Source organism: Bos grunniens, chromosome 9 (genome assembly GCF_055505025.1).
Source record: "Bos grunniens cultivar Pamir isolate PY7600 chromosome 9, Bosgru_T2T1.0, whole genome shotgun sequence".
NCBI lineage: Eukaryota > Metazoa > Chordata > Mammalia > Artiodactyla > Bovidae > Bos > Bos grunniens.
The window spans coordinates 90,266,870-90,292,782 of record NC_141173.1 but is presented as its reverse complement, the minus strand read 5'-3'; the positions used below and the strand labels follow the sequence as shown (position 1 = coordinate 90,292,782).

Below are 25,913 nucleotides of genomic sequence, written 5' to 3'. Positions count from 1 at the left end.
GAAATACCAGTCAATTTGTATAACAAATAAAACTTTAGGTGTTGCTTTTAACTTAATGGGAAATTGATCTATGCTTATTACATCTACATGAGAATGATGTACCTGGGCAATCCACACAGCTCAGAGAAAAAGACACTAAGGTAAAGGTCAAAAAATTAGGCTGTCTTATTAACTATGATTTTGGAAAATCACCTAATGTTTCTGCAGGTCTACTTTATCCTATACAAATTGCAGTCTATACCTCCTTCCCCATTTATCACACAGATGTAGTAAGAACCACTTATCACCACTTCTGCTATCCACCACCTTCCATCAGGCCATCATCAATTTTCATCTGACTCCTAAAGTAGCCTAAAAACTGGTTACCTACTTCCACTGCTCCTCTCGCCCTTTACTCCATAGTAAGCATGATTTTTTTAAACCTGTCTTGGAACATTTCTCCAAATACCTTCCAGTCACATGTGTGCATGTTCAGTTGCTTCGATTGTGTCCAACTCTTTGAGACCCTGTGGACTGTAACCCACCAGGCTCCTCTGTCCATGGGATTATCCAGGCAAGAATACTGGAGTAGGTTGCCTTGCCCTTCTCCAGGGGATCTTCCTGACCCAGGAAAGGGTACAAATATAAAACTATTTGAACTTACGACTCCTGCATTGGCAAGCAGATTCTTTACCTACTGAGCCACCTGGGAAGCCCACCTTTCAATCACACTTAGAATAAATTCCAAATTTCTTACTACAGTCAGTGAATACTTTGGTTGAATAATTTGTTTTCCAAAAATGAATATTTGCTACTACAGTCAGTGAATACTTTGGTTGAATAATTTGTTTTCCAAAAATGAATATTTGCTAATAAGGAGGCCACTTTTCATAATTGCAGTTGAGATTAGACTGGTGGTTCTCAACCAAAAAGGAGAGGTGATTTTGTTGCCCAGGGGAAATTTAAAACAGTCTCTGAAGACAGTTTTGGTTGTCATAACTATGACTGGTGGGGATGTTCCTGGTATCAGCCAGGGATGCTGTTGAACATCTTGCCATGCACAGGACAGTCCCACAGCAAAGAATGATTTGTCTTCAGATGTCAGTAGTGCCACAGTTGAGAAGGCATAAAAATATAAACTCTGCAAATTGGGATGTATGGTCAGTGTCCCCGTGAGGTCCTCCATGCTTTGGCCCTTGCCTATCTTTTAAACTCTGCTCCTACCTAGGTCCCTCTGCTTTAGCCTGGAGCTTTGCACTTGCTATTACCCATCACCCCCGACTGCCTGGAACGCTCTTACCCCATGGCATGACTTGCTCCCTCTACAACTCAAGGCTCTTTTTCAGAGAGGTCTTGGGGGTACATTCATCCCAAAGTAACAGTGCTTCTTCATTATATTAATACTTCCCTATCCTTACCTTGGCCACTTGATGTGGAAAGCTGACTCATTTGAAAAGACCCTGATGCTGGGAAAGATTGAGGGCAGGAGAAGGGGACGACAGAGGATGAGATGGTTGGATGGCATCACTGACACAATAGACATGGGTTTGGGTGGACTCCGGGAGTTGGTGATGGACAGGGAGGCCTGGTGTGCTGTGGTTCATGGGGTCACAGAATCGGACATGACTGAGCGACTGAACTGAACTGAACTGGACTGAACCCTTACCTTATTCCATGGTGTTTATTTTATCACTACCAAACATTGCACTGCATATTTGTTTCTGTGTTTATGTATTATCTGTCTTTCTCGTGTAAGCTCCACTGGAGCAGCAGTTTTGTTTTGGAGACTGCTGTATGCTTAGCATCTGAAACAGAACCTGCAGGGCCTCTAAACATCTTCAAAGAAACACATTTCTCTGTGCTTCTGTGTGTAATTCAAGGATTCCCCTGGAGATGCCTTTCTTGGGCTTATGAAAAGGGAAAACACTGTGAATTTTCTGCAGAGAAAAAGAGCCCAGCCGTGTGCATTTTCACCAAACTCCAGTGAAACCTACAAATGCACAATAACCTTTTATGTCTACAGAAAATGCAAAAACATGTTAAGAAAGAGACCAGAGTAGTCTATTGATTCTCTGAAATTGAAAACAAGCTAGAATGTAAACAGAGAATCTGAAACAATTGTGGATGTTTCTTGGGTGTTCCCCTTTCCCAGAACTTACAGACTAATTAGAATAAGAAATGGCTGGTGGACAAATGGCTCCCTGCCAGTGTGCTTTGAAAGCTTTCTTTTGAGTACTTAAATATATGCCATTTATAACAATGGTGAAAACACTGAGTATACCAAGATTATTTTTGAAATGTCAACAAAATACCGCAAATGTACAAATATTTGCTATCTAAATATAGCATGCCTCTCTTGCACTCTGATAATTTTTTTTTTTTTTTGAGGTCAAACACTTCAGAGCTTTGCAGGAACAAGCAAGGACCTATCTAGATCTCCTTTGCTCCATGTGTGACCTGTCAAACTCTTCAGTGAAAACCACAGCAAAAGACATTCAACAAACAGAACAAATGGTAAAAAGTTAAAAAAAAAAAAAAAGTGACATGGGCTATGTCTGTTTGATCATATTCTCTTGCTTGCACGTTGCTGCTGCTAAATTAGATGTGAAAAAAAATTCTCCTTGGATTATTCTTGCTATAATGCTCCTTCAGGCATTATAATAAGTATGTATTGAATTTCAACTGAGTCACAGAAAAATAGGCACACTGTGATACTGACGCCTCTGAATTAGAACTGAAATATTTAGTCCCACTGAACTGCTGAACATTTGTGCCTCTTTCCTCTTCTCTTTTCTCTTCAATTAGCATTCTTCTTTTTTCTGATCATTTTGTTGTTGTTGTTCTTTTCCATCATTTTTCTTTAGGTCATACTTAGTGTGACCTAAAGAATGTATGAAAGGGACTTCATACATATGTATGAAGGGTCATACTTAGTATGAAAGGGACTCCTGACCCTTGCATTCTCTTAGGATAGCAAACATCTGTCAAGACCCTTCTAAGTCAGCGACAGTGGCTGAGGGTGGTGTTGATAAGGACCCTGAAGCTGTATTTGGGCTTTTTGGACAGGGTTGTGATGAACCAGCAGTACCTGTGCACAGCAGATAGATGGCTCCATAGAGGTCATGTGCCTTCTGCTGCTGCCTTAAATTCTGCAACTCAATGTGTTTGGATTAAAAAAAAAAAAAAAAAAGACCCGGTTTTGGTATTTAATTGATTAAATATTCCAGAAGAGTAAAATATTCTAAAGGAAAAAAGAAATTAAGGTAAATAACTATAATATAGCTTTTTTTTTACTTTTATATTTTACTATATTACTAGAGCAAGTATGTTTTTATATCTTTAAGAAAGATGATATAGCTTTTATATTTTTTACAGACATGGTTTATTGAAAAAAGTTGCATGATTTCAAAAACCAGTGAAGCAGATCTAAACATATATCCAAAACATTAATAACTCAGTGTTCTATAAGAGGTATCAGCTAATGTGCAATAGAGAACAATATAAGTCTTTTCTAGTTAACCCCAAGACCACATTGATGAGTCTGTCAAACAGATGTGTCTACTGCAATGCCCAATGTGAGAAACCATCAGGGCAGCTTCTGACCTAAATAATTGATAGAACTTCTAAAGCCTCACAGTATTGATTGAAATCATATGGCATAAGTCTTCGACGCTGAAAGTCTTTAGAAAACAGAAACATAAAATCTGTTTTTCTTGGAGCAAATAATTTGGGGGGGATTTATCACTGTGTGTGTGTGTTTGTGTGTGTACCCAAGTATTGGTCTGCGTACATGGACAGGCTGATTCACTGAACATAAATGTTTCTGCCTGTTGCCGCTGACTTTTGCCTCTGTGTTTTCTCCAGATTGAACAAAGGCTTGCCCAGGCACAGAACCTAACTCAGGGCTGGGAGGAGATCAAGCACATGAAGGCTGAGCTCTGGATTTACCTCCAGGATGCCGATCAGCAGCTGCAGAATATGAAGAGGAGGCACTCAGAACTGGAGCTAAACATCGCACAGAACATGGTGTCTCAAGTAAAGGTAGGAATTCACGTGTCTCCAGGGGAAACAGAGGCAACAGCATGGGTGTGTGTCAGCCAATCCTTACACATAGTTAAAGAATAAGACAGAATTAGAACCACTTTCATTTGGTACCAGACGAGTACAGGTCAGAAAGTCAACATTCAGATATTTTTTTGGAGCTCCCATTGGCTACTTGCTTTGAAGGACATTCACTCTGTAGCTTGTTTATGAACAAAGCAACTATAGTTCAGCTGGCAGAACCAGAAGGCTGTATCATTAAACAAACACAGAGCCTTACTATTTATTAGCTTCTCATCACAAAAATTGCTAAAGCTGTAGGACTGTAAATGTATCAATTTATTAAATGTATATTTAGGCACTTCAGTGGTTAGGATTCAGTGCTTTCACTGCTGGGTCCTGGGTTTAGTCCCTGGTCAGGAAACTAAGATCTTACAAGCCACATTGCACAGCCAATAAATAAATGAATATAATATGTAATATATATGTATTAACATAGCGAACTTAAATGTAATAAAATATTTATATATTTAAAATGCAATAGAAAATTATTAAATTAACCTGAATGGAAATTGTACCAGACTTTTAACAAACTTTAAGATTTATATTTTCCCTGTGATAATCAGTAATTTATATTTTCTGCTGGAATGTTGTCTCCAGCAGAAGATAAATCTCCTGGAGATAAATTAGATTTTTTTTGAAAACCATGAACCTTAAAATTGTTTAGAAAACTAAGGATACACTTTAAGATAAAATGTTAACTTTTTCTCTTAGTGACTACAATATTGTTCCACATTTATCAGTTTTTCTTTTTACTTTCTGAAGTAACGCAAGAAGATACCACAGTTTCCCTTTGACTCTTATATACTTGGAAATATGTGTTTATGAGAAAGCGTGATGGCTTTCTTTTTGTCCCTCAGTATACATTCTTCAGTTACTTAAAGTGTTCAGAGGTATTGTATCTGTGCTTCAATCTGTATTTATTTGGGGAGTGGGTTATAATGTATTGTTTATTTTATTGTTGTTATCCTTTAGGATTTTGTTAAGAAGCTACAGTGCAAACAGGCATCGGTGAACACTATTACAGAGAAAGTGGATGAGTTGACCAAGAAGCAAGAGTCCCCTGAACACAAGGAAATAAGTCATTTAAATGACCAGTGGCTGGATCTGTGCCTTCAGTCCAACAATCTGTGCTTGCAAAGAGAAGAAGATCTCCAGAGAACACGAGATTACCACGACCGTATGAATGTTGTCGAAGGGTTCTTAGAAAAATTTACTACAGAATGGGATAACTTAGCCAGGTAACAGCAGTTCTCTAGTGGGTCACCAAAATGCTAAGCCAGAAATTCCTTAATTTCTATAAAAATCAAAAGTATCTTTCTTACATTTTAAACATCCATTTTCTATCATGGATACATAAATCAAATTTAAATACTGATAAAACATTATTAAGAGTCTAGTGTGATCGTATGCACACAGAATCACGATTTTCCTCACCCAATATTACTTTAAGCAGTGGATAAAAGGAAAATGTTTGAAAACAGCACCGATTCTACCTGTGACCTCAAGGAATATTTCAGGGCTATTACACTTTGACTTTAAAGTACATCCCAAGAATATTTCTAGTTTTAATTACCTGATATGGGACTCTGTAAATTGAGGACACGAATCCTTCTTGAAAGAAGTTCCATAGGTTTCTTGCCAGTTCTGTGAAGTAACACATTCTGTGTAATTCAGTCTAGTTTTTTCTTGTACTTGTGGTATTCTAGAACTTAGTGAATAATCTGATGGCTCAGATGGTCAAAAGTCTGCCTGCAATACAGGAGACCTGGGTTTAATCCCTGGGCTGGGAAGATCCCCTGGAGAAGGAAATGGCTACCCACTCCAGTATTCTTGCCTGGGAAATCCACGGACAGAGGAGCCTGGAAAGCTGCAGTCTATAGAATCACAGAATCAGACATGACTAAGCGACTAACACTATTTGATTTTATAGCAACTGAACACCTCTTAACTTTTCTTTGAAAAGGATTCCCTCACCACCCCCCACCCACATACACAGAGTCATATATAGAAATCTTTGTGTAATTCTGATCACTATGATTTATTAAAATCTGTACTTTTTCTGCCCAGATTTAGTAATTTGTAGCAATTAAAACTGAAAACATATTTTAGGTGTAATTCAATCTTGGGTTTTTTGTTTATGTGGATTTCTGTTTTAGGGGAAGTACACTACTTTCTGATGTGTTTACTTTTTCTTGATGCTCAACATTTTATTAGTCTTTGGGATAAATCCAGTGTCAGCAAAAGCCTGTATTTCAGACTGACAGTAGCACCCGGGTCTGGTTAACCCACAAACATGACAGACTTCATATGTCCATGGCAACCCACTCCAGTATTCTTGCCTGGAGAATCCCCATGGACAGAGGAGCCTGGCAGGCTACCGTCCGTAGGGTTGCAAAGTGTCAGACAGAACTGGGTGACTAAGAGCAGTACAATATGTCTCAAATGGAAGTCATCATATACTCTCCCAACACTCTTCCTCATACTTCAGAACTAATATTGTTTTGTAAGTGAAAAAGATTCTAAGATTCAGTTTTTCTCATATGTGTCTTGTAGTCAACAGAATGAGAATTCTTTGCATTTCACACTTACTTTCAAAGCTTCTAATGATATATAAAAAATATCTGAGTTATACCAATGAGCAGCTGTTAGAGTCATTGTTTATAGCTTGCTGCTGCTGCTGCTGCTAAGTCGCCTCAGTCGTGTCCGATCCTGTGCGACCCCATAGACGGCAGCCCACCAGGCTCCCCCGTTCCTGGGATTCTCCAGGCAAGAACATTGGAGTGGGTTGCCATTTCCTTCTCCAATGCATGAAAGTGAAAAGTGAAAGTGAAAGTGAAGTCGTGTCCGACTCGACTATTCCCGACCCCATGGACTGCAGCCTACCAGGCTCCGCTGTCCATGGGATTCCACATGGCATATTGTCTACCACTGATTGCTGGAACTTCTCTCAGGAAAGCACAGAAATCACAGATCACTTAGTGCCTTTCAGTGCCATTGTCACGAATGCAGTAGATCAGTGTTTCTCAGTATTTTGTGTTTCCACAAATCATCAAGGGGTCTTGTTACCATGCAAATGCTGTTCTGTTGATGAGAGCCAGAGGAAGAAGCTATAAGTACATGTCAGATGTGATGAGAGGGCAGCCGTAGCTAAAAGATGAAGAGCAGAGAAGTATCCAGGCAAACTATCTTGGTTCAACTTCTGCTATGGAAATATATGGGTCTTATATTCTATAATGGAGAAGGAAATGGCAACCCACTCCAGTATTCTTGCTTGGAGAATCCCATGAATAGGGGAGCCTTGTGGGCTACAGTCCATGGGGCCACAAAGAGTTGGACACAACTGAGTTACTAACACTATATTTCATAGTAACTACAGAATCTCTGTCAATAAGCCATAAATTGAGTAACTCTAAGCTAAGAACACCCACTTAAAGAAGATGGTAATGTGCAATTTAACATGATACAAACAAGCACAGATATGGACTAAAATTAACTTGACTTTATGTGCTTTAATATAGATCTGATGCAGAGAGTACAGCTGTTCACCTGGAAGCTTTGAAAAAGTTGGCCCTGGCATTGCAGGAGAGAAAGAAGGCCATTGAAGATCTGAAAGAGCAAAAGCAGAAAATGATAGAACATCTGAATTTAGATGACAAAGAATTAGTCAAAGAACAGACGAGTCACCTTGAACAACGCTGGTTTCAGCTAGAGGACCTCGTTAAAAGAAAAATCCAAGTGTCCATCACCAACCTGGAGGAGCTCAGTGTGGTTCGGTCCAGGTTTCAGGAGCTGATGGAGTGGGCAGAAGAGCAACAGCCCAACATCGCCGAGGCCCTTAAGCAGAGCCCCCCACCTGACATGGCTCAGAACCTGCTCATGGATCACCTTGCCATTTGCAGCGAACTGGAGGCCAAACAGATGCTCTTGAAGTCTCTCACGAAGGATGCTGACAGGGTGATGGCTGATCTTGGCCTCAATGAGAGGCAGATAATCCAGAAGGCACTGTCTGATGCACAAAGGCACGTGAGCAGTCTCAGCGACTTAGTGGGCCAAAGACGAAAGTACTTAAACAAGGCTTTGTCCGAGAAAACCCAGTTTCTCATGGCGGTGTTCCAGGCGACCAGCCAGATTCAGCAACACGAGCACAAGATAATGTTCCGTGAACATATCTGCCTGCTACCGGATGACGTGAGCAAACAGGTGAAAACATGTAAGAGTGCACAAGCCAGCCTCAAGACTTACCAAAACGAGGTCACTGGACTTTGGGCCCAGGGTCGCGAGTTAATGAAAGGAGTCACAGAGCAGGAAAAGAGTGAGATACTAGGGAAGCTCCAGGAATTGCAGAGCGTCTATGACACCGTTTTACAAAAGTGCAGCCATCGGCTACAAGAGCTGGAGAAAAATCTGGTTTCTAGGAAGCATTTTAAGGAAGATTTTGATAAAGCCTGTCACTGGCTCAAACAAGCAGATATCATTACTTTTCCTGAGATCAATCTAATGAATGAGACTGCTGAGCTGCACACACAGCTGGCCAAATACCAACACATTCTCGAACAGTCTCCAGAATATGAAAACCTCCTACTTTCCCTTCAGAGAACTGGACAGGCCATCCTGCCCACGCTGAATGAAGTGGACCATTCCTACCTTGACGAAAAGCTCCATGCACTGCCCCTGCAGTTTAATGTGATCGTTGACTTGGCTAAAGACAAGTTCTATAAAGTCCAAGAGGCGATGCTGGCTCGGAAAGAATACGCCTCCTTGATCGAGTTGACAAGCCAGTCTCTGCGTGACCTTGAAGACCAGTTCTCCAGGATGAGCCAAATCCCTGGCCACCTGAGCGTCGAAGAGGCTATGTCTCTTCAGGATGGCTGGCGAGCTCTGGGGGGCGAGGTGGCAGGCCTCACCGAAGCCGTGGATGAACTGAACCAGAAGAAAGAAAGTTTTCGCAGCACCGGGCAGCCATGGCAACCGGACAAGATGCCACAGCTCATCACCCTGTACCACAGGCTGAAGCGACAGACAGAACAGAGGGTGAGCTTCTTAGAAGACACCACCAGTGCTTACCAGGAACACGAGAAGATGTGCCTCCAGCTAGAGAAACAGCTAGAGGCTGTGAGGATGGAGCAGTCCAAGGTGAACGAGGAGACACTGCCCGCAGAGGAGAAGCTCAAAGTGTATCACTCCCTGGCGGGAAGCCTCCAGAACTCCGGGATTCTCCTAAAACGTGTCACCAGGCATCTCGAAGATCTCATTTCACATCTCGACCCCGCAGCTTACGAGAAAGCCAAGCATCAGCTCCAGGCCTGGCAGGAGGAGTTAAAACTGCTCACCTCTGCCATTGGTGCGACAGTGACGGAGTGTGAGAGCCGCATGGTGCAGAGTAGAGACTTGCAGACAGAGCTGAGCCGCTCCCTGGAGTGGCTGCGGAGCGTGGAGGCAGCCCTGAGTGGACCACTGTGCCTGGACCCGAACCTGCGGGACATCCAAGAGGAGATCAGAAAGGTCCAGATCCATCAGGAAGAGGTGCAGTCCAGCCTGAGGATAATGAATGCGCTGAGTAACAAGGAGAAGGAGAAATTCACGAGAGTCAAGGAGCTGATCTCCGCCGACCTACAGCGCACGCTGGCTGAGCTCTCAGAGCTGGATGGGGCCCTGCAGGAAGCTCTCCGCACCAGACAGGTGGGTGCCATGGGGCTTCTGCTCCATTTTTCTCACTTTGCTTCTTTGTAAACAGGTGTGGGGCTTCCCTGGCAGCTCACCTGGTAAAGAATCTGCCTGCAAGGCGGGAGACCTGGGTTTGATCCCTGGGTTGGGAAGATTCCCCTAGAGGAGGGCATGCCAACCCACTTCAGCATTCTTGCCTGGAGAATCCCCATGGACAGAGGAGCCTGGTGGGCTACAGTCCATGGGGCTGCAAAGAGTCAGGCATGAAGAGAGCAACTAAGAATAGTAGCAAACAGGTGTGAGTTTTTATGTTCATGGTATTCATTTCAAGTGATTTCCATGTTAATATGACTTTCGTTTTAACACAGGAACACCTTGGTTCTCCCTCTCCTTTTGGAGAGGTAATAAATAATAAAGTGGGTGCTAAATTGCTTCAGTTATGTCCAACTCTGTACGACCCTACGGACCTTAGCCTGCCCAAAAGTTTACCTGCTTTAATACCTTGGCCCATTTTCCCCACATCTGTTCTCAGTCCTTCTGATTCTATGGAATTTCAACCAGCCAAAATATTCCAAGATGTGTATTTTTTTTTTAATTCATTCATCTGTGGATGGACACTTAGGTTATTTCTATACCTTGACTGTTGTAAATAGCTCTGGTATGAACATGAAAGTGCAGATTTCTCTTTGAGGTAATGATTTTGTTTTCTTTGGATAGATAGCCAGGAGTGAGATTGCTGGATCATATTGGTGGTTGATTTCTTGAGGAGTTTCCATACTGTTTTCCATAGTGGTTATACCAGCTTACATTCCCACTGGTATTGTTATAGTCCTTCCTACCTGAGGAACTGGGTCTTCCCAGGTGGCACAGAGGTGAAGAATCTGCCTGCCATTGCAAGGAGATGCTAGAGATGTGGGTTCACTCCCTGGATCGGGAAGATTCTGGAGGAGGAAATGGCAACCCACTCCAGTATTCTTGTCTGGAAAATTACATGTGCAGAAGAGCCTGGTGGGCTACAGCCCATGGGAGTGCAAAGAGTCAAATGTGACTGAGAACACACATCCTACCTAAGGCATTATTTCACTTTGGTGAATATTCATTCTGCCACATATTGCTAAGCATTATACTTTTTCTTTAGAGAGAGGACATTTCAGAACCATCATAAATTTCTGTTCTATGATCTTTCTTGTTTATTTTAACTGAGTTGATAAAATTATAACAAGAAGAGCTGGAGGGAAAGCAGAGATTAATAAAAAACAAATGTCACCAGCTTATCAATTCACTTGCAGACATACCACCATGAGACTGAGATCTGAAAAGAAATGGAAGGTGTAAACTATTTTCGGGAAACACATCGCAAACGAGCGCTTATTGTGTTTGCTCTTGCTGTTTTTCAGACTACCTTGACTCAAATATACAGTCAGTGTCAAAGGTTCTATCAAGTGTTTCAAGCTGCTAACGACTGGCTTGAGGATGCTCATGAAATGTTACAACTGACAGGCAATGGCCTAGACGTGGAGAGTGCGGAGGAGAGTCTCAAAAGCCACATGGAATTTTTTAGTGCAGAGGATCAGTTCCACAGCAATCTGGAAGAGCTTCAAGGCCTGGTAGCCAACCTGGACCCACTCATCAAGCCGACTGGAAAAGAGGACCTAGCACAGAAAATGGCCTCCCTGGAAGAGAAGAGCCAGACGATAATGCAGGATTCACATGCCCAGTTAGAGCTCTTGCAGAGGTACAGAAATTACTTTGTTTTTTATACTCTAGTGAAATGGGTTTTCACATGGAAAATTTGAATCCATAAAGGATGTACATGGGCTTCCCTGGTGGCTCAAATGGTAAAGAATCTGCCTGCAATGCAGGAGACCTGGGTTTGATCTCTGGGTCGGGAAGATCTCCTGGAGAAGGGAAGGGCTATGCACTCCAGTATTCTTGCCTAGAGAGTTCCATGGACAGAAAAGCCTGCTGGGCTACAGTCTGTGGGGTCACAAGAGTCAGAATGACTGAGCGACTAACACACGAAGGAGGTACACCGGGGTTTCACTGAAGGCTTAGATGGTAAGGAATCTGCCTGCAATGCAGGAGACTGGGGTTTGATCCCTGGGTTGGGAAGATCCTCCGGAGAAGGGAATGGTAACTCACTCCAGTATTCTTGCCTGGGAAATCCCACAGACAGAGGAGCCTGGTGGGTTACAGTCCATGGGGTCACAAAGAGTCAGACATGACTGAGCAACTAAGAAGGAGCAGGAGCCCAAGGATGTAGATTATCATGTAAATTCATTCTCTTGAGTATCCCTAGACATGTTGACCTCAGAGCTCTTGCATAGAAATGTGTGATTTTAAGTTGTCTCTTGACTTTTGTTGGATTTTTTTCAAGATGTGCAGCTCAATGGCAGGATTATCAGAAAGCAAGGGAAGAGGTTATTGAATTGATGAATGAAGCTGAAAAGAAATTGTCTGAGTTTTCTTTATTGAAGACTTCTTCCAGTCACGAAGCAGAAGAAAAATTGTCAGAACATAAGGTTAGTTTGCTGTTGTTGTTTTTAATACTCTTGTCATTGTAGCTGTAACAGGTCTTTGCACTGTGGTAGTTCAAGAAACAAGTCAATAAATCCTGGTTCCCACGAGGGCTTCTTAAACAAAAAAAGGATGTGTTCAACCACATTTCAGAGCAATTTTAACTTAATTAAGTGCTGTCACTCATTTAGCATTCCACTGGAAAAGCATAGCTAGCTTTAAAAAGGTACATTCAGAGAAATTTGCTTCTGATAAGATGTGACACAGTAGATTTCAGTAAATACTTTCTGATGTAACTTAGATTACTTCAATTGCAATTCAAAAGTTAACAACTTGAGTTTCACTCATATATCACAGCAATATAAAGTTGAATGTGACATACTTAAATATTAAATTCTGTTCACTTATACTTTTGCTAATTTTAAAAAATGGGATAATGTCATTCAGATAGATAGCATGTCAACTTTTTAATAAGTATGCACTGTACTGCTTTAGAAAACTCACGCCTAACTCAATTACAAATTAAATGTAAAAGTAAGAATTAACAGAGGAAAATAAATGTATGTAGGAACATTTTCTTTTGCAGGTGATTTTGGACTTTACCAAAATCTGTTGAGTTTTTGAAAAAAATCATCTCTCCCTTCAACTTCTTTTCTCCTGTTCCCACTCCAGGCTTTAGTGTCAGTAATAAACTCTTTCCATGAGAAAATCGTGGCTTTAGAGGGTGAAGCTTCAGAACTGGAAAGAACCGGAAATGATGCCAGCAAAGCAGCCATAAGCAGGTCAACAACAGCTGTCTGGCAGCGTTGGACGCGGCTCCGAGCTGTGGCCCAGGACCAGGAGAAGTTACTGGAAGATGCAGTGGATGAGTGGACGAGCTTTAACAATAAGGTAATCACCATTACTGATGGGCTCAAAGTAGTGTCTCCTCACTGATGAGAATGTATCTTGAAAGCAATGTTTTGTCCCCTTTTTGAAATTGGCTTTATGAAAGTAAAAAGCCTTTTTTAAAAAAATCTCTTATCTCCATGACTTGAAAACCAAATCATGAAATAAAATACATAATGCAGTGTGCAATTCGGTCCCAAGTCCAGGCCCATTTATTTTAATAAGAAAGAAAGAAACCAAGCAATTGCATATTGAGAGGAGAGCAAGCCGATTTTGCCCCATTTGTGGGGTTCCTAGTGAAATTTTCTTTCCTGGCCCTGAAAAAGCACAAAACACTTTGTCTTTCCATGAAATAAGGAAGAAATTTAACTCATTTCTCAAATCATATTAATATCTTCTATTTTTTAAACAAGGTTCAGTGTTTTAAGCCACATCTTCCTTTGTGACTCAAAGGCACATATTCATGTTAACATAAATATTGAGAAGAGTCTTTCTCTTATCTGTTTAGTAAAAAATAAAATTAAACCCTTTTCTATGTTATGAAGTCCCTGATTGCCCTAACATTATTTTGAGATTAAATCTTGAAACCCAGAATAATAGAAGTGGTCTTTTCTTCCATGTTAAGAGAATTGTTCATGTTTTAGCTTCCCAAGGTTTAGAGTTGACACCGTTGTCTCTACTGTGCATCAGTGTTTTAGTGTCAAATGTGGCATTTGTTGCAATAGTCCTCTCTTTTTCATTTTATTTACTTTTGAACTTCATAGTGTGTGCATTTGTCATCAGGTTAAAAAAGCCTCTGAAGTGATTGATCAGCTGCAAGATAAATTACCGGGAAGCTCAGCAGAGAAGGCCTCAAAAGCAGAACTCGTAACTCTTCTTGAATACCATGACACATTCATCCTGGAGCTGGAACGGCAACAGTCGGCCTTAGGGATGCTGCGGCAGCAAGCGCTGAGCATGCTCCAGGATGGAGTCACACCATCCCCTGGGGGAGAGCCACCCACGGTGCAGGAGATCACAGCCATGCAGGACCGGTGCCTGAAGTAACTATACACCTGCCCTCATTCTCTGTTTCTAAACGTGGCCATGACCCAAAGGGGCAAATGGAGTCTTGGGGGAGCTCCACCATGCCGCCTTAAAGACATGGGGATCTATTCCTATCATCCTTGCTATCTAGCACATATCGAGTCATATTAGAAATGTAGTGATGAAGCACACAGATTCAATCTCTACCTTCAGGCAGTTTGCAGTCAAGCAGCAGAGGTAGACAGCTAAAGATACATTTAGGTGAAGTATTTAAAGGAAGCTAAGTGAAATCAAAGCAGAGGCAATTAACCTAGGAGAGGAGTCAAATCAGGCTTCCCCTCAGAAGGGATATTTAAGTTGAAAACTAAGCAGGTTTGAACCAGCCAATGAGGTAGGAGGAGAGTTCTGAAGACAAGGAAACAGCAAGTAAGCCAGCTTGGTAGTAAGCACTTTTAAGGAACTCTTGGGTGATGGGGTAATTCATGAGAGATGAAGCTTGAAAGGTTAACAGTTGGGAGATATTGAGATTTGGTTTTGATAAATCTTGATTACTCAGTGGCTAAATTGGATAACAGAGACATTAGAGCAAGGATGATACCAAAGTCCAGGTAAATAAGAGTTATTTACTGATAGTGAATGTAGAGAAAGTTAATCTTAATGATATATAACCAGCTGGATTTACTTACTGGACCAAAGAGGAAATGTCACTGTATAGTTCAACTCCTGAATTGACTAATATTATGTGTGCTTAGTTGCTCAGTCATGTCTGACTCTTTGCGACACCATGGACAGCAGCTCACCAGGCTCCTCTGTCCGTGCGGATTTTCCAGGCAAGAAGACTGAAGGGGGTTGCCAGGCCCTAGTAATATATCACTCATATGTATCCCACATTCACCCCTTCAATTATAGATGAATTCAGGATAATCTGACTCCACTTATTCAGACTTTGCAACCAAATTATGTCAATTCAAATAAAGACTTATAATTTGGATGCTGAGCATTATTAGTCATACAATATCCAAAATTTGATTCTTTATTTAAAGGCTAGTCTCTAATAGGCACAAATATTCCAATTATACATTAATTTTTAGGGCTGATGATTCTGTACCATATAAGTAGATTTCCAAAGAGGAAATTTAAAAAAATCAGACAATCTCCAGGTTATTTTAGACAGGAAAATGGATTGCAGTGTAGTGGCATGGGAGTATGTCAGCTCTCCATTTTCCAGGAATAAATCATTCACTTCACATTAAGTGTATTCTTGTTGTATTTAAAGTCAGTTTAAATGTTACTGAAAATTATCTGGCAGTTTGGGGGAAGTGTCTTTACTTGGAAAAAAATAGAAGGTTTTACTTTTTAACGTCTGTTTTTGACAATATGATGTCATGTACTGGAGGTTTCCTTTCATTTCAATCCATGTCTGCTTTCTCCCCTTAATGTTTCTAAAGCATACAGGAGAAAGTCAAGAAGAATGGGAAGATAGTAAAGCAAGAGCTCAAGGAACGAGAAGTGGTGGAGACACACATCAGTTCAGTAAAATCTTGGGTTCAGGAAACGAAGGAATACTTGGGGAATCCAACAATAGAAATAGATGCTCAACTTGAAGAACTTAAGGTACAAAATTAATTCCCTAGACTCATCATTTAAAAAAACAATGCTAATTTTAATCAGATATTCTTGTTTATATTCAATGAGATATTAAAGTGAAATCTTTTAGAAATGTTTTACGTGAAAGGCTCTTAGTGTTAGTTCATTGGACATTCTTTTGTTCCATATAAAGTGGACATGCTTCTTATTTAGAGACTAAGGAAATGTTTGTTTTTTGTAAATGTGTTTCTCTAATTTTACACTTAATCCAATTTTGAGGAACCATACATATCCTTGTTTCTGTACGTGTAAAAATCAATTTCCTTATCTGGCTCCTAGAAATTTCCTATGTTGATATTTCCTTCAGATTCTCCTAACAGAAGCCATAAATCACCAACAGAATGTTGAAAAAATGGCTGAAGAACAGAAAAATAAGTACCTTGGTCTTTATACTATATTACCTTCTGAACTCTCCCTTCAGCTAGCTGAAGTGGCTTTGGACTTAGGAACTACCCATGATCAGGTAAGCCTACAGTCAAGAAAGAGTAGCTTTCCATTCTTTATTGTCTCAGTACTCTTGTGTAACAGTGCAGGATTTTCAGTCATGTCTTCATGGAAACAGAGTTAAAAAACAGATCAGTATTAAACAATAATATTAAATTAAAGGTTTTATTCATAGGTGAGAAGCATATGAAATGATATTAAATGTAAACAATAACATCAAACATTAAAGATAATTTATATGATTTCCTTAACCTTTCCCCCCAAAAATAATTACTCAAAGAAACAAAGAAAGCAAGATATATTTCATGTATTCAACAAATATTTATTGAGTACCCAGTCTGCCAGGCACTCTTCTATTTGTTATTTTAGTTCAGTGGTTCAGCACGATGTAGTAGATGAAGATATTTGAATAAAAGGAAAACAGTTAAAAATAAAGTAGAATCAGGAATGAGATTTTTAACCAAAATTCATGCTGTAAGGTCCTGTATTTTATCTAGAGGAAGGTCTGTCAGTCTAACTTCCAAACAATCAAGGAAGGGAATGAAACATAATACATGTATATATATATATATTAAATCTTTTCTTTTTAAGGAAAGTGATACATAGCCATTCATAATACTTAGAACAGGGAGATTTTTATATTAGACCTCATAAGGAGGACACACTTCCATGTATTTCATGAAAATAGCTTCAGTAGCATCTGTATGCAAACATAATGGGTTTTAAGACCTTCTTGGTGGCCCAACGTTAAAGCAATTTAGTTAAAACTGGTCAGTAGAAAAAAGAGAAGATAGTTCTAAACTGCTACACAAAATGGAAAGTAGTATTGCACTATGGAAACTGTAACATCATGCAAGTGTGCTGCGCCTTTTGAACTTGCCAGTGTATGATGCAATGTGTTTAAAAATTCTCATCAAAATCCAATTCTACTGTATCATGCATTTGACCTAAATTAAAATGCTATTTTCTGTTTTAAATATTTAATTTACTTATTTGGTTTTTCTTCTTAGACTTTGGAGGGTTTGTCAGGAAGGATGACTTGTCAAGTTCAGATCTTAAAAAAAGAAGTGCAAATCTCATTTTTTTTTAACCCTCTGGATAAATTTCCCTATTATAAAATTATTCACATGCATTCCATTTATGTTAGCACTCAACTTAAAATAATGAAATTTAAAAAAAGGTATTCATTTCTTGATATATTTCCTTGCTACTGAGGAGATTTTACTTTGGCCACATGATGTGAAGAGCCAACTCACTGGAAAGGACCCTGATGCTAGGAAAGATTGAGGGCAGAAAGAGAAGAGGGCGACAGAGGGTGAGATGGCTGAATGGCGTCACCAACTCGATGGACATGAGTTTGAGCAAGCTCCAGGAGATGATGAATGACAGGGAACCCTGGCGTGATGCAGCCCTTGGGGTCACAAAGAGTCAGACAGGACTTCATAACTGAACAACAACCACAAAGGAGATCTGATTTGACAAAACATCTACTTCTGCCTCATTGACTATGCTAAAGCCTTTGACTGTGTGCATCACAACAAACTGGAGAATTCTTAAAAAGATCGGAATACCAGACCACCTTACCTGCCTTCTGAAAAATCTGTATTCAGGTCAAGAAGCAACAGTTAGAACTGGACAGAGAACAAAAACTGGTTCCGGATTGGGAAAGGAGTACACTTGCTTATTTAACTTATATGCTGAGTACATCATGCGAAAGGGTAGGCTGGATGAAGCAGAAGCTGGAATCAAGATTGCTGGGAAAGACATCAATAACCTTAGATATGCAGATGGTACCACCCTTATGGCAGAAAGAGGAATTAAAGAGCCTCTTGATGAAGGTGAAAGAGGACAGTGAAAAAGCTGGCTTAAAACTCAACATTCAAAAAAACAAAGATCATGGTATCTGGTCCCATCATTTCATGGCAAATAGATGGGGACAAAATAGAAACAGTGAGAGACTTTATTTTCTTGGGCTCCAAAATCACTGCAGATGGTGACTGCAACCATGAAATTAAAAGATGCTTGTTCCTTGGAAGAAAAGCTGAGAGAGTCAATTCTTAGGCAAACTGATAAGAAGTCTGGGGTCCTGGAGGAAGAGAAAGGGGCCTGGGGTTCTCAAGGAGGAGGAGGAAAAGACAAACTTAATTTTTTTTTCTCTACATTCCTTAGTCTTAGTCACATAAAATGTTTTTTTTTCTTCTTCTTCTTTAAGCCTAGAACTGATGATTATACAACAAACAACTCAGTTTATTGTGTACTAGGGATTATACAACAATGTATCCTGCTTGAGGACAGTTTCTCCTTCCTGAAAACCTTCTGACTAATCCTGAAATCTTAAAATGTAAATTATGGGAGTGGGTCTAGTAGGATCTTTCTATTGTTAAGTTCTAATCCTGTTATACTAAAATTTAAATTGTGGGAGTGGGTCTGGTCAAGTTTTAAAACTTGAGGCATTTTTTTGATTTATTGTAATAACTGCAAGGAGATCCAACCAGTCCAACCTAAAGGAGATCAGTCCTGGGTGTTCATTGGAAGGACTGATGCTGAAGCTGAAACTCCAATACTTTGGCCACCTCATGCAAAGAGCTGACTCATTGGAAAAGACCCTGATGTTGGGAGGGATTGAGGGCAGGAGGAGAAGGGGATGAGAGAGGATGAGATGGCTGGATGGCATCACCGACTCGATGGACATGAGTTTGGGTAAACTCTGAGGTTGGTGATGGACAGGGAGGCCTGGCATGCTGCGATTCATGGGCTCTCAAAGAGTCAGACATGACTAAGCAACTGAACTGAACTGAACTGAATAAGTAATTTAAAAAGTATATAACTCCCTTGCTAACACTAGTGAAAGGGGCACTCTCCGTCCCACTTCTGATGTCTATGTCCGAACCTTTCTCTGTCCCTTTTTACTTTAATAAAACTCCGCTACACAAAAGCTCTTGAGTGATCAAGCCTGGTCTCTGGTTCCGAAGTTAATTCTTCTTTGGAGATCAGGAATCCGATACTGTTCACTGTAAGCTATCAAAGCTATGACAACCTAGACAGGATATTAAAAAGCAGAGACATTATTTTGCCAACAAAAGTCCATCTAGTCAAAGCTATGGTTTTTCCAGTAGTCATGTATGGATGTGAGAGTTAGACCATAAAGGAGGCTCAGCGCTGAAGAATCGATGCTTTTATACTGTGGTGTTGGAGAAGACTCTTGAGAGTCCCTTGGACTGCAAGGAGATCCAACCTGTCCATCCTAAAGGAAATCAGTCCTGACTATTCATTGGAAAGACTGATGCTGAAGCTAAAGCTCCAATACTTTGGCCACCTGAGGCGAAGAACTGACTCATTGGAAAAGAACCTGATTCTGAGAAAGATTGAAGGCCACGATGGAGGATGAGATGGTTGGATGGCATCACCAAGTCAATGGACATGAGTTTGAGCAGGCTTCAGGAGTTGGTGAAGGACAGGGAAGCCTGGTGTGCTGCAGTCCATGATGTTGCAAAAAATCAGACACGACTGAGTGACTGAACAACAACAATATATTACAAAATGAGCAGCACAGTAAATCTAGTTAGTATTCAAAACTACATATAGTTGTAAAATTTTTTCATGTGATGAAAACTTTTAAGAACTACTCTCTTAACAACCTTCAAGTATACAACATAGGAATGTTAACTACAATCCCCACGCTACTATATATTACATCCCCAAGACTTAAAGATATTTTTAAAGGCCTTTCATTTATGTAAAGGAAATATTTCTTTACCATCTTCTCTTCAACATTATGAGCAAAATATAAATGTTTGTAATCACATTAAATTAAAGCCATTGGAAATGTATAAATATTAGCTGTTATTTTTTCATTTTCCTTTCCACTGGATGTGCTCAGGGTCACACTATAAGATGGTAATTGGAAGTTAGAAAAAGAGTTAACAGGTCATTAACAGCTACTCATGAAAAGGTGCACAGAAGAAAATATGTGTGCCTCCAGTTATCTGGAAGCGTTTTCCGTTTTATGAAGAAAAAGGCTTAGAAGAGTTTGTGTGTTTAGGATCACACAGTAAATGGAGAAGATAGAATTCAAACTCAGCTATCTACACTGCTATCTGTAAACATTTAATGAGTGAATCATTGTACATGTGTTGCTAGTTCCTTTGCTGAAATAGCAGCAGAAAGCGCAGTGAATACATAAAAACAGCAGGAAGTAAGGCTGCAAGGAATACCATGAGAGCTTGTAACTGCACATGGCTGGTTTGAGGAGTACATGGATACCAAAGCAGCACCGATGACCAATAATGCCTTTCGGCAACATCTGAAAATTGAAGTTATTAGTATTAATTATTCAGTTTTAACCATGATTGGTTTTCCTGTTTTTATTGATTGTTTAGATCCAGGACAAAGTAAAAGAAGTTGAACAGAGCAAGGCCATGAGTCAGGAATTCAGCCAGCAAATTCAGAAGATAGCCAGAGATCTCACAACTATTCTAACCAAGCTGAGAGCAAAGACAGATAATTTAGTTCAAGCTAAAACTGACCAAAAGGTAAGGAAGGGAAAGTGGAAATATAAGGGGTGCTATTCAATGCCTTAAAATATTTTGGGTGCATTAGTTTATTTTGAAGATATTAAAAAATAAATAAAACCTTTCTTATCAGGCTTCATCAAAACCAGACAATAAAGGCAGGCGGTTTATAGCTCAGTTTGTGAAGAATTTGCCTGCAATGCAGGAGACCCCAGTTCAATTCCTGGACTGGGAAGATTTCCTGGAGACCCTTCTGGAGTCTGGATAGGCTACCCCCTCCAGTATTCTTAGGCTTCTCTGGTGTCTCAGTCAGTAAAGAATCCACTTGGCAATGCAGGAGACTTGGGTTTGATCCCTGGGTTGGGAAGGTCCCCTGGGGGAGGGCATGGCAATCCACTCCAGTATTCCTGAAAGAGTTGGACACGACTAAGCGACTAAGCACAGCACAAAGAAATTTTATAAATATAATAGTATAATGTATTATCATAGTAAAACTGAATTCATAAATATGCGTGTATATGTAGGTAAGAGGGAAGAGTGTCAAAGCCTAAATGATGGCTGAACTTAAGTACATATATACATTTCAAAATGAAGGATGTTCTTGGTACTTAAATCTGTGTTCTCACTCTGCCAATAAGTGAAGTGACTAATCCTTTTTGGGTGGGACAGAAGGAAAATTTTAGCTCTCTCAACCTCCTAGGAAATAAACACCAGTTACAAAACATCCTGCTCTTCCTTTCCAACCAAAGAAACAGAAATGAGCAGATCATAGTAGAATTTTTCTTTACAGTATTTGGCTTTTACAAAAATCATTTAAAATACAATCCTTCTGATTACAGAAAATCTGGGAAAATTTATTTTCAGTAGTCTAATGTGCTTTCTTTTTGATGACCATCCAGGTGCTAGGAGAGGAATTAGATGGCTGTCACTTAAAATTAATGGAACTGGATAAAGCAGTGCAAAAATTTTCTGAACAGAATGGCCAGCTAGGTAAACCACTGGCCAAGAAGATAGGAAAACTGACTGAACTTCACCAGCAGACCATCAGACAGGCTGAGAACCAGCTCTCCAAGCTCAATCAAGTATGCTCTCCAGACTGGCAATCAACATTCTCTATGGCCGAAATTCAATTTTCTGTTTTTTGCTTTTAAAAATAAGTGAAAAAATAATATCAACAATAAGAGTAATTTAAGTGTAGTTTATCTCATATCATGCCTGTATTCCTAAGATTTATTTATACATGTAAACCTGACTTCATATCAAACCATATTATAAATTCATTCACAAAGGTGTTCATATAAATGGACTTTTTTATGAATATATATATGTTTGTCTTTACTTAATCTTTACTGAATTGGTTCAGGTCACGCTTCATCATAATTGTGAGTATAGACTGAACTTTTGCAAATTGAGTATGTTGTTTTTCTGCAGTCAAATATGAGTTAAATCAGAATTTGCAACCAGTAAATTATGATATTGAAAGTTATAATCCCCACCTACCACCTCCTTACTCAGTGAAGGTAGAGTATGAAAAAGGGGAGAGAGAGCTATACAGAGTAATAAGAGATGAAAGTGGAGATTTTTTTTTAAGACAGATTATTCAAGCATATTAGGAAATTGGACTTCATCCTAACATCACTGGGAAGTCTTTAATAGGTTTTCAATAAGGAAATTATTTTTCATGATACCTTTAGATATCATAGATATTATAATGATCAACTGCCAGGATTGTTGTATCCAAAGAGAAATAGAAGACTGATTTCTAGCTCAAGAAGCAGAGTATCCATTTTTTATCTGACTGGTAATGATTTATTTTTCAGGCAGCATCCCATCTAGAAGAATACAATGAAATACTTGAGTTAATTTTAAGGTGGATTGAGAAAACCAAAATCTTGGTACATGGAAAGATTGCATGGAATTCTGCAAGCCAGCTTCGAGAACAATACATTTCACATCAGGTAACTTTAGCAAAAATAGTTTTCAAAAGGTAACTAAGAGGGTAATTTGATTTAACTGGCTAGATTGACAGAAAATTTGGAAGAATGTGATGAAAAATTATTGAAGATGCCAAGAAAAATGAAAGCCAAGGTAGCTTTAACAACTTGTCCTGGGGATTGACAAAAAAAAAAAAAGCAGCTACCCATGAATAAGTAAATAAATATCCTCTATCACCTCTAAATTTTCCATTCCCCAAGACCAAAAATAATCATCCATGTAGTATCTTTTTTTTTTTTTTTTTTGCAGCTTCTTTGAAACAATTGTACACAGGGATATGGTGGGAAATTCTACCCTTAGGAAGAGATGCAGGGACAGGTGGAAAGATCACAAGCTCTAGACTCAGACTGATGGGAAAACCAAGTCCTGCCACTTAGGGCTGTGTACTTTGGAGCAAACTACTTTGCTTTTTAGAATCCAGTCTTCTCATCAGTAAGATGGAGATGTAAATAATATGCATATTGCAGAGTTGTCACGAGGATCAAATGGTTTAACATATGTGCAATCATCAAGCACAACGCCTGGCACCTGTGGGCTCGGTCAGAGCCTGAATCTCATGCCTCCTCCTTCCAGCGCTTCCGCCTGGTCACAGGGAACTGACCTCCTGCAGGAAGTAGGGGCCAGCTGGAATAAGTCCACACCACATGGAGGCTGCATGACTTCACTTCCTCTGAAGTTTTCTCTTGGCCATATCATCCAGGAAATTATTTCATCTTTTTAAATTTAGGCTTGAGTTAGATATAGGTATCTTTTAGCCCCGTTATCAGGCCATCAAATACAAAATGGTCCTTGTTTAAGTTACATGGATATCCTCAAGTATGTTAGATTTTCTTTTTTGTTCTGATTTATGTATACTCGTGTCTTTTAAATACATCCCCTTTTCCATTTGTGTTGACAGAGTTCTAGATCAAAACCTCATTTTCCCCTTCTGGGAATGCTTTAACGGGCTCCTAATTAGTCTCCCTGTATTTATCGTTCTTCTCTAATCAATCTTGCACTCTCCTCTCAAGAAGTCTTTCTTAAACAATTGCAGAGTTGTTCTGTTTGAGGATCTGCATTATGCATTAACAGACAAGACGTAAGTTACAACTGGTTGTAGACAATGGAAAAATACTCATTAGAGATCTAGAATGCAAACTTAAAGCATTTTCATTGTCAAGTTAACACCATTATTTAAAAGCTCATATTTAAGGAAGCGAGAGCTCTCAGACACTGTTGGTAACTTGGTAAAATCTCTTTGAAAAACAGTTGGAAAATGTATCATGCTCATCAAAACACTACTGCTCTGTAATCCAAAATGTAGGACATTTTTTATATGAGTATTAATAACTATACTGAAATTTTAAAGAAAACTTAAGTAATGTTAAAAAAGGTTTTCTGAATAAATTTTTGGATTTAATAAGATATAATGTAGACCATGAAGGTTTTAATTGACCATGAAGGTTTTCTTTTTAGTTTTTAAAAATAGCCCCTGTTCTCATTCATTTATTTATTTAATAAACGTTTATAGAGTGCTTTCCAAAGCTAGGAATTTTGTTAGGCATTGGAATACAAAGAATATTCCCTGCCTTGCCCCAGGGAGTTGATAATTGAAGGGAGAAAAGAGATAGAGGGGGTTCCCAGGTGGTAAAGAATCCTCCTGCCAATGTGGGAGACCCAGGAGACACAGATTCACTCCCTGGGTTGGGAGGATCCCCTGGAATAGGAAATGGCACCCAACTCTAGTATTCTTGCCTGGAAAATCTCATGGACAGAGGAGCCTGGTGGGCTACAGTCCAGCGGGCCGCAGAGAGACATGACTGAGTGACTAAGCACCAGGAGACAGGTTAGATTAAGGAAGGAAAGAAACTGGGCATCCCGGGTGGCACTAGTTGGAAAGAACCTACCTGCCAGTGCAGGAGATGCAAGAGATGTGGGCTCAATTGCTGGGTTGGGAAGATTACCTGGAGGAGGGCATGGCAACCCACTCCAGTATTCTTGCCTGGAGAATCCCATGAACAGCAGAGCCTGGCAAGCTACAGTCCTTGGGGGTCACAAAGAGTTGGACACAACTGAAACGACTTAGCAGAGAGCAGCACAAGGAAGGAAAAGGTGACTCTGAGCTGAGTCCTGAAAGACACACAGCCTAAAATGCTCTGGAAAATCCCAGCAGAAAGAGGGAGGGGTGCTCTGCTTGGTGCACTCAGGAGGGGCTTTGCTGAGAGCTGGAAAGAGGCCAGAGAAGAGAAGACAAAGACAGGTCATGAGAGCCTATGGAGTTCTTGACCTTTCTCCTGAAGTCACTCTAAGCCTTTGACAGACATTCTGCAGGCAAGTGACAAGCTCAGACTTACAGTTTAAGAAAGATGACTTAGAAGCCTGTGGAAGACAGATTGATGAAGGTAAGACAACATAGACAGTGGTTTCAATAACCCAGTAGACAGTGACAAAGTCTCACTTAGGAGGCTGAGAGGACAAAAATCAAGGGGCTTTACCTAGCGAGAATTCTGGACTTGGAGGCTTCTGGATTTGGGTAAAAGAGAGAGGAGCCCAGGATGGTTGGCAGGTTTTTCTGACTTGGGCAGCTGGCTGGGTTGGGTGCATCAAGGGCACAGGGGGACAGAGGTCAGGTGTCGGTGGTGACCTCACACAGATGCTCAGGAGAGAACTCAGCCTATATACAATGTTCCAGGAAGTTCTAGCATGTCTGCCTGCCTTAAGAATTAATGAAAACTGCCTTGAGTTTATCCAAAAACAATGCACAGAAAATGCATGTGTTTTAATGCCAGGCGAAAAAGATAGGAAATTGTAGGTATCTTATGATCTCAATCACCTAAAATTATACCCAAATTGAACAGCAGTTATCCTTTACTTAAAGTCATCCCCGGGGTATGGGATTGTGGAATATTTTATCTTCTTTATTTTTCAATATTTTTAAAGCTTTATTATATATGCTATATAATATGTGTATATGATATTGCAAAAGAAAACAATGTACTTTACTTTTTAAAAAAGGGATCTATTGCGAAAGAGTAATGTCCCACCTCCCGTTTCTCCTCTTTACACATCGCATGCCCCAGGAACTGCATGTTTTGTGCCCACTCACCTCTGTGCCTTTGCTTATGCTGTCCCGTCAGCATAAAAGGTCTTTCCTTTTCC

General features: G+C 40.0%; 1 protein-coding gene across 21 annotated transcripts in view; it reads left to right on the top strand.

The window, feature by feature from the left end:
* The window catches only part of SYNE1 (spectrin repeat containing nuclear envelope protein 1), a 500,805-nt gene that overhangs the window by 276,941 nt on the left and 197,951 nt on the right, over positions 1 to 25,913 (top strand). For 20 of the 21 annotated variants that reach the window (XR_015133337.1, XM_086318390.1, XM_086318389.1 and 17 more), the window contains 13 exons: positions 2,368 to 2,493; positions 3,844 to 4,020; positions 5,056 to 5,321; positions 7,602 to 9,762; positions 11,145 to 11,482; positions 12,125 to 12,269; positions 12,937 to 13,155; positions 13,936 to 14,195; positions 15,627 to 15,792; positions 16,133 to 16,288; positions 20,649 to 20,801; positions 21,680 to 21,862; positions 22,601 to 22,738. Coding sequence is in view for 19 of the 21 variants with exons in the window: in XM_086318390.1 (XP_086174516.1) it covers positions 2,368 to 2,493; positions 3,844 to 4,020; positions 5,056 to 5,321; positions 7,602 to 9,762; positions 11,145 to 11,482; positions 12,125 to 12,269; positions 12,937 to 13,155; positions 13,936 to 14,195; positions 15,627 to 15,792; positions 16,133 to 16,288; positions 20,649 to 20,801; positions 21,680 to 21,862; positions 22,601 to 22,738 (4,488 nt within the window). In the remaining 2 variants the exon portion in view is untranslated. Of the gene's footprint in view, positions 1 to 2,367; positions 2,494 to 3,843; positions 4,021 to 5,055; positions 5,322 to 7,601; positions 9,763 to 11,144; positions 11,483 to 12,124; positions 12,270 to 12,936; positions 13,156 to 13,935; positions 14,196 to 15,626; positions 15,793 to 16,132; positions 16,289 to 20,648; positions 20,802 to 21,679; positions 21,863 to 22,600; positions 22,739 to 25,913 lie in introns of those variants that run through there. The other variant, XM_086318394.1, reaches the window with a different exon arrangement.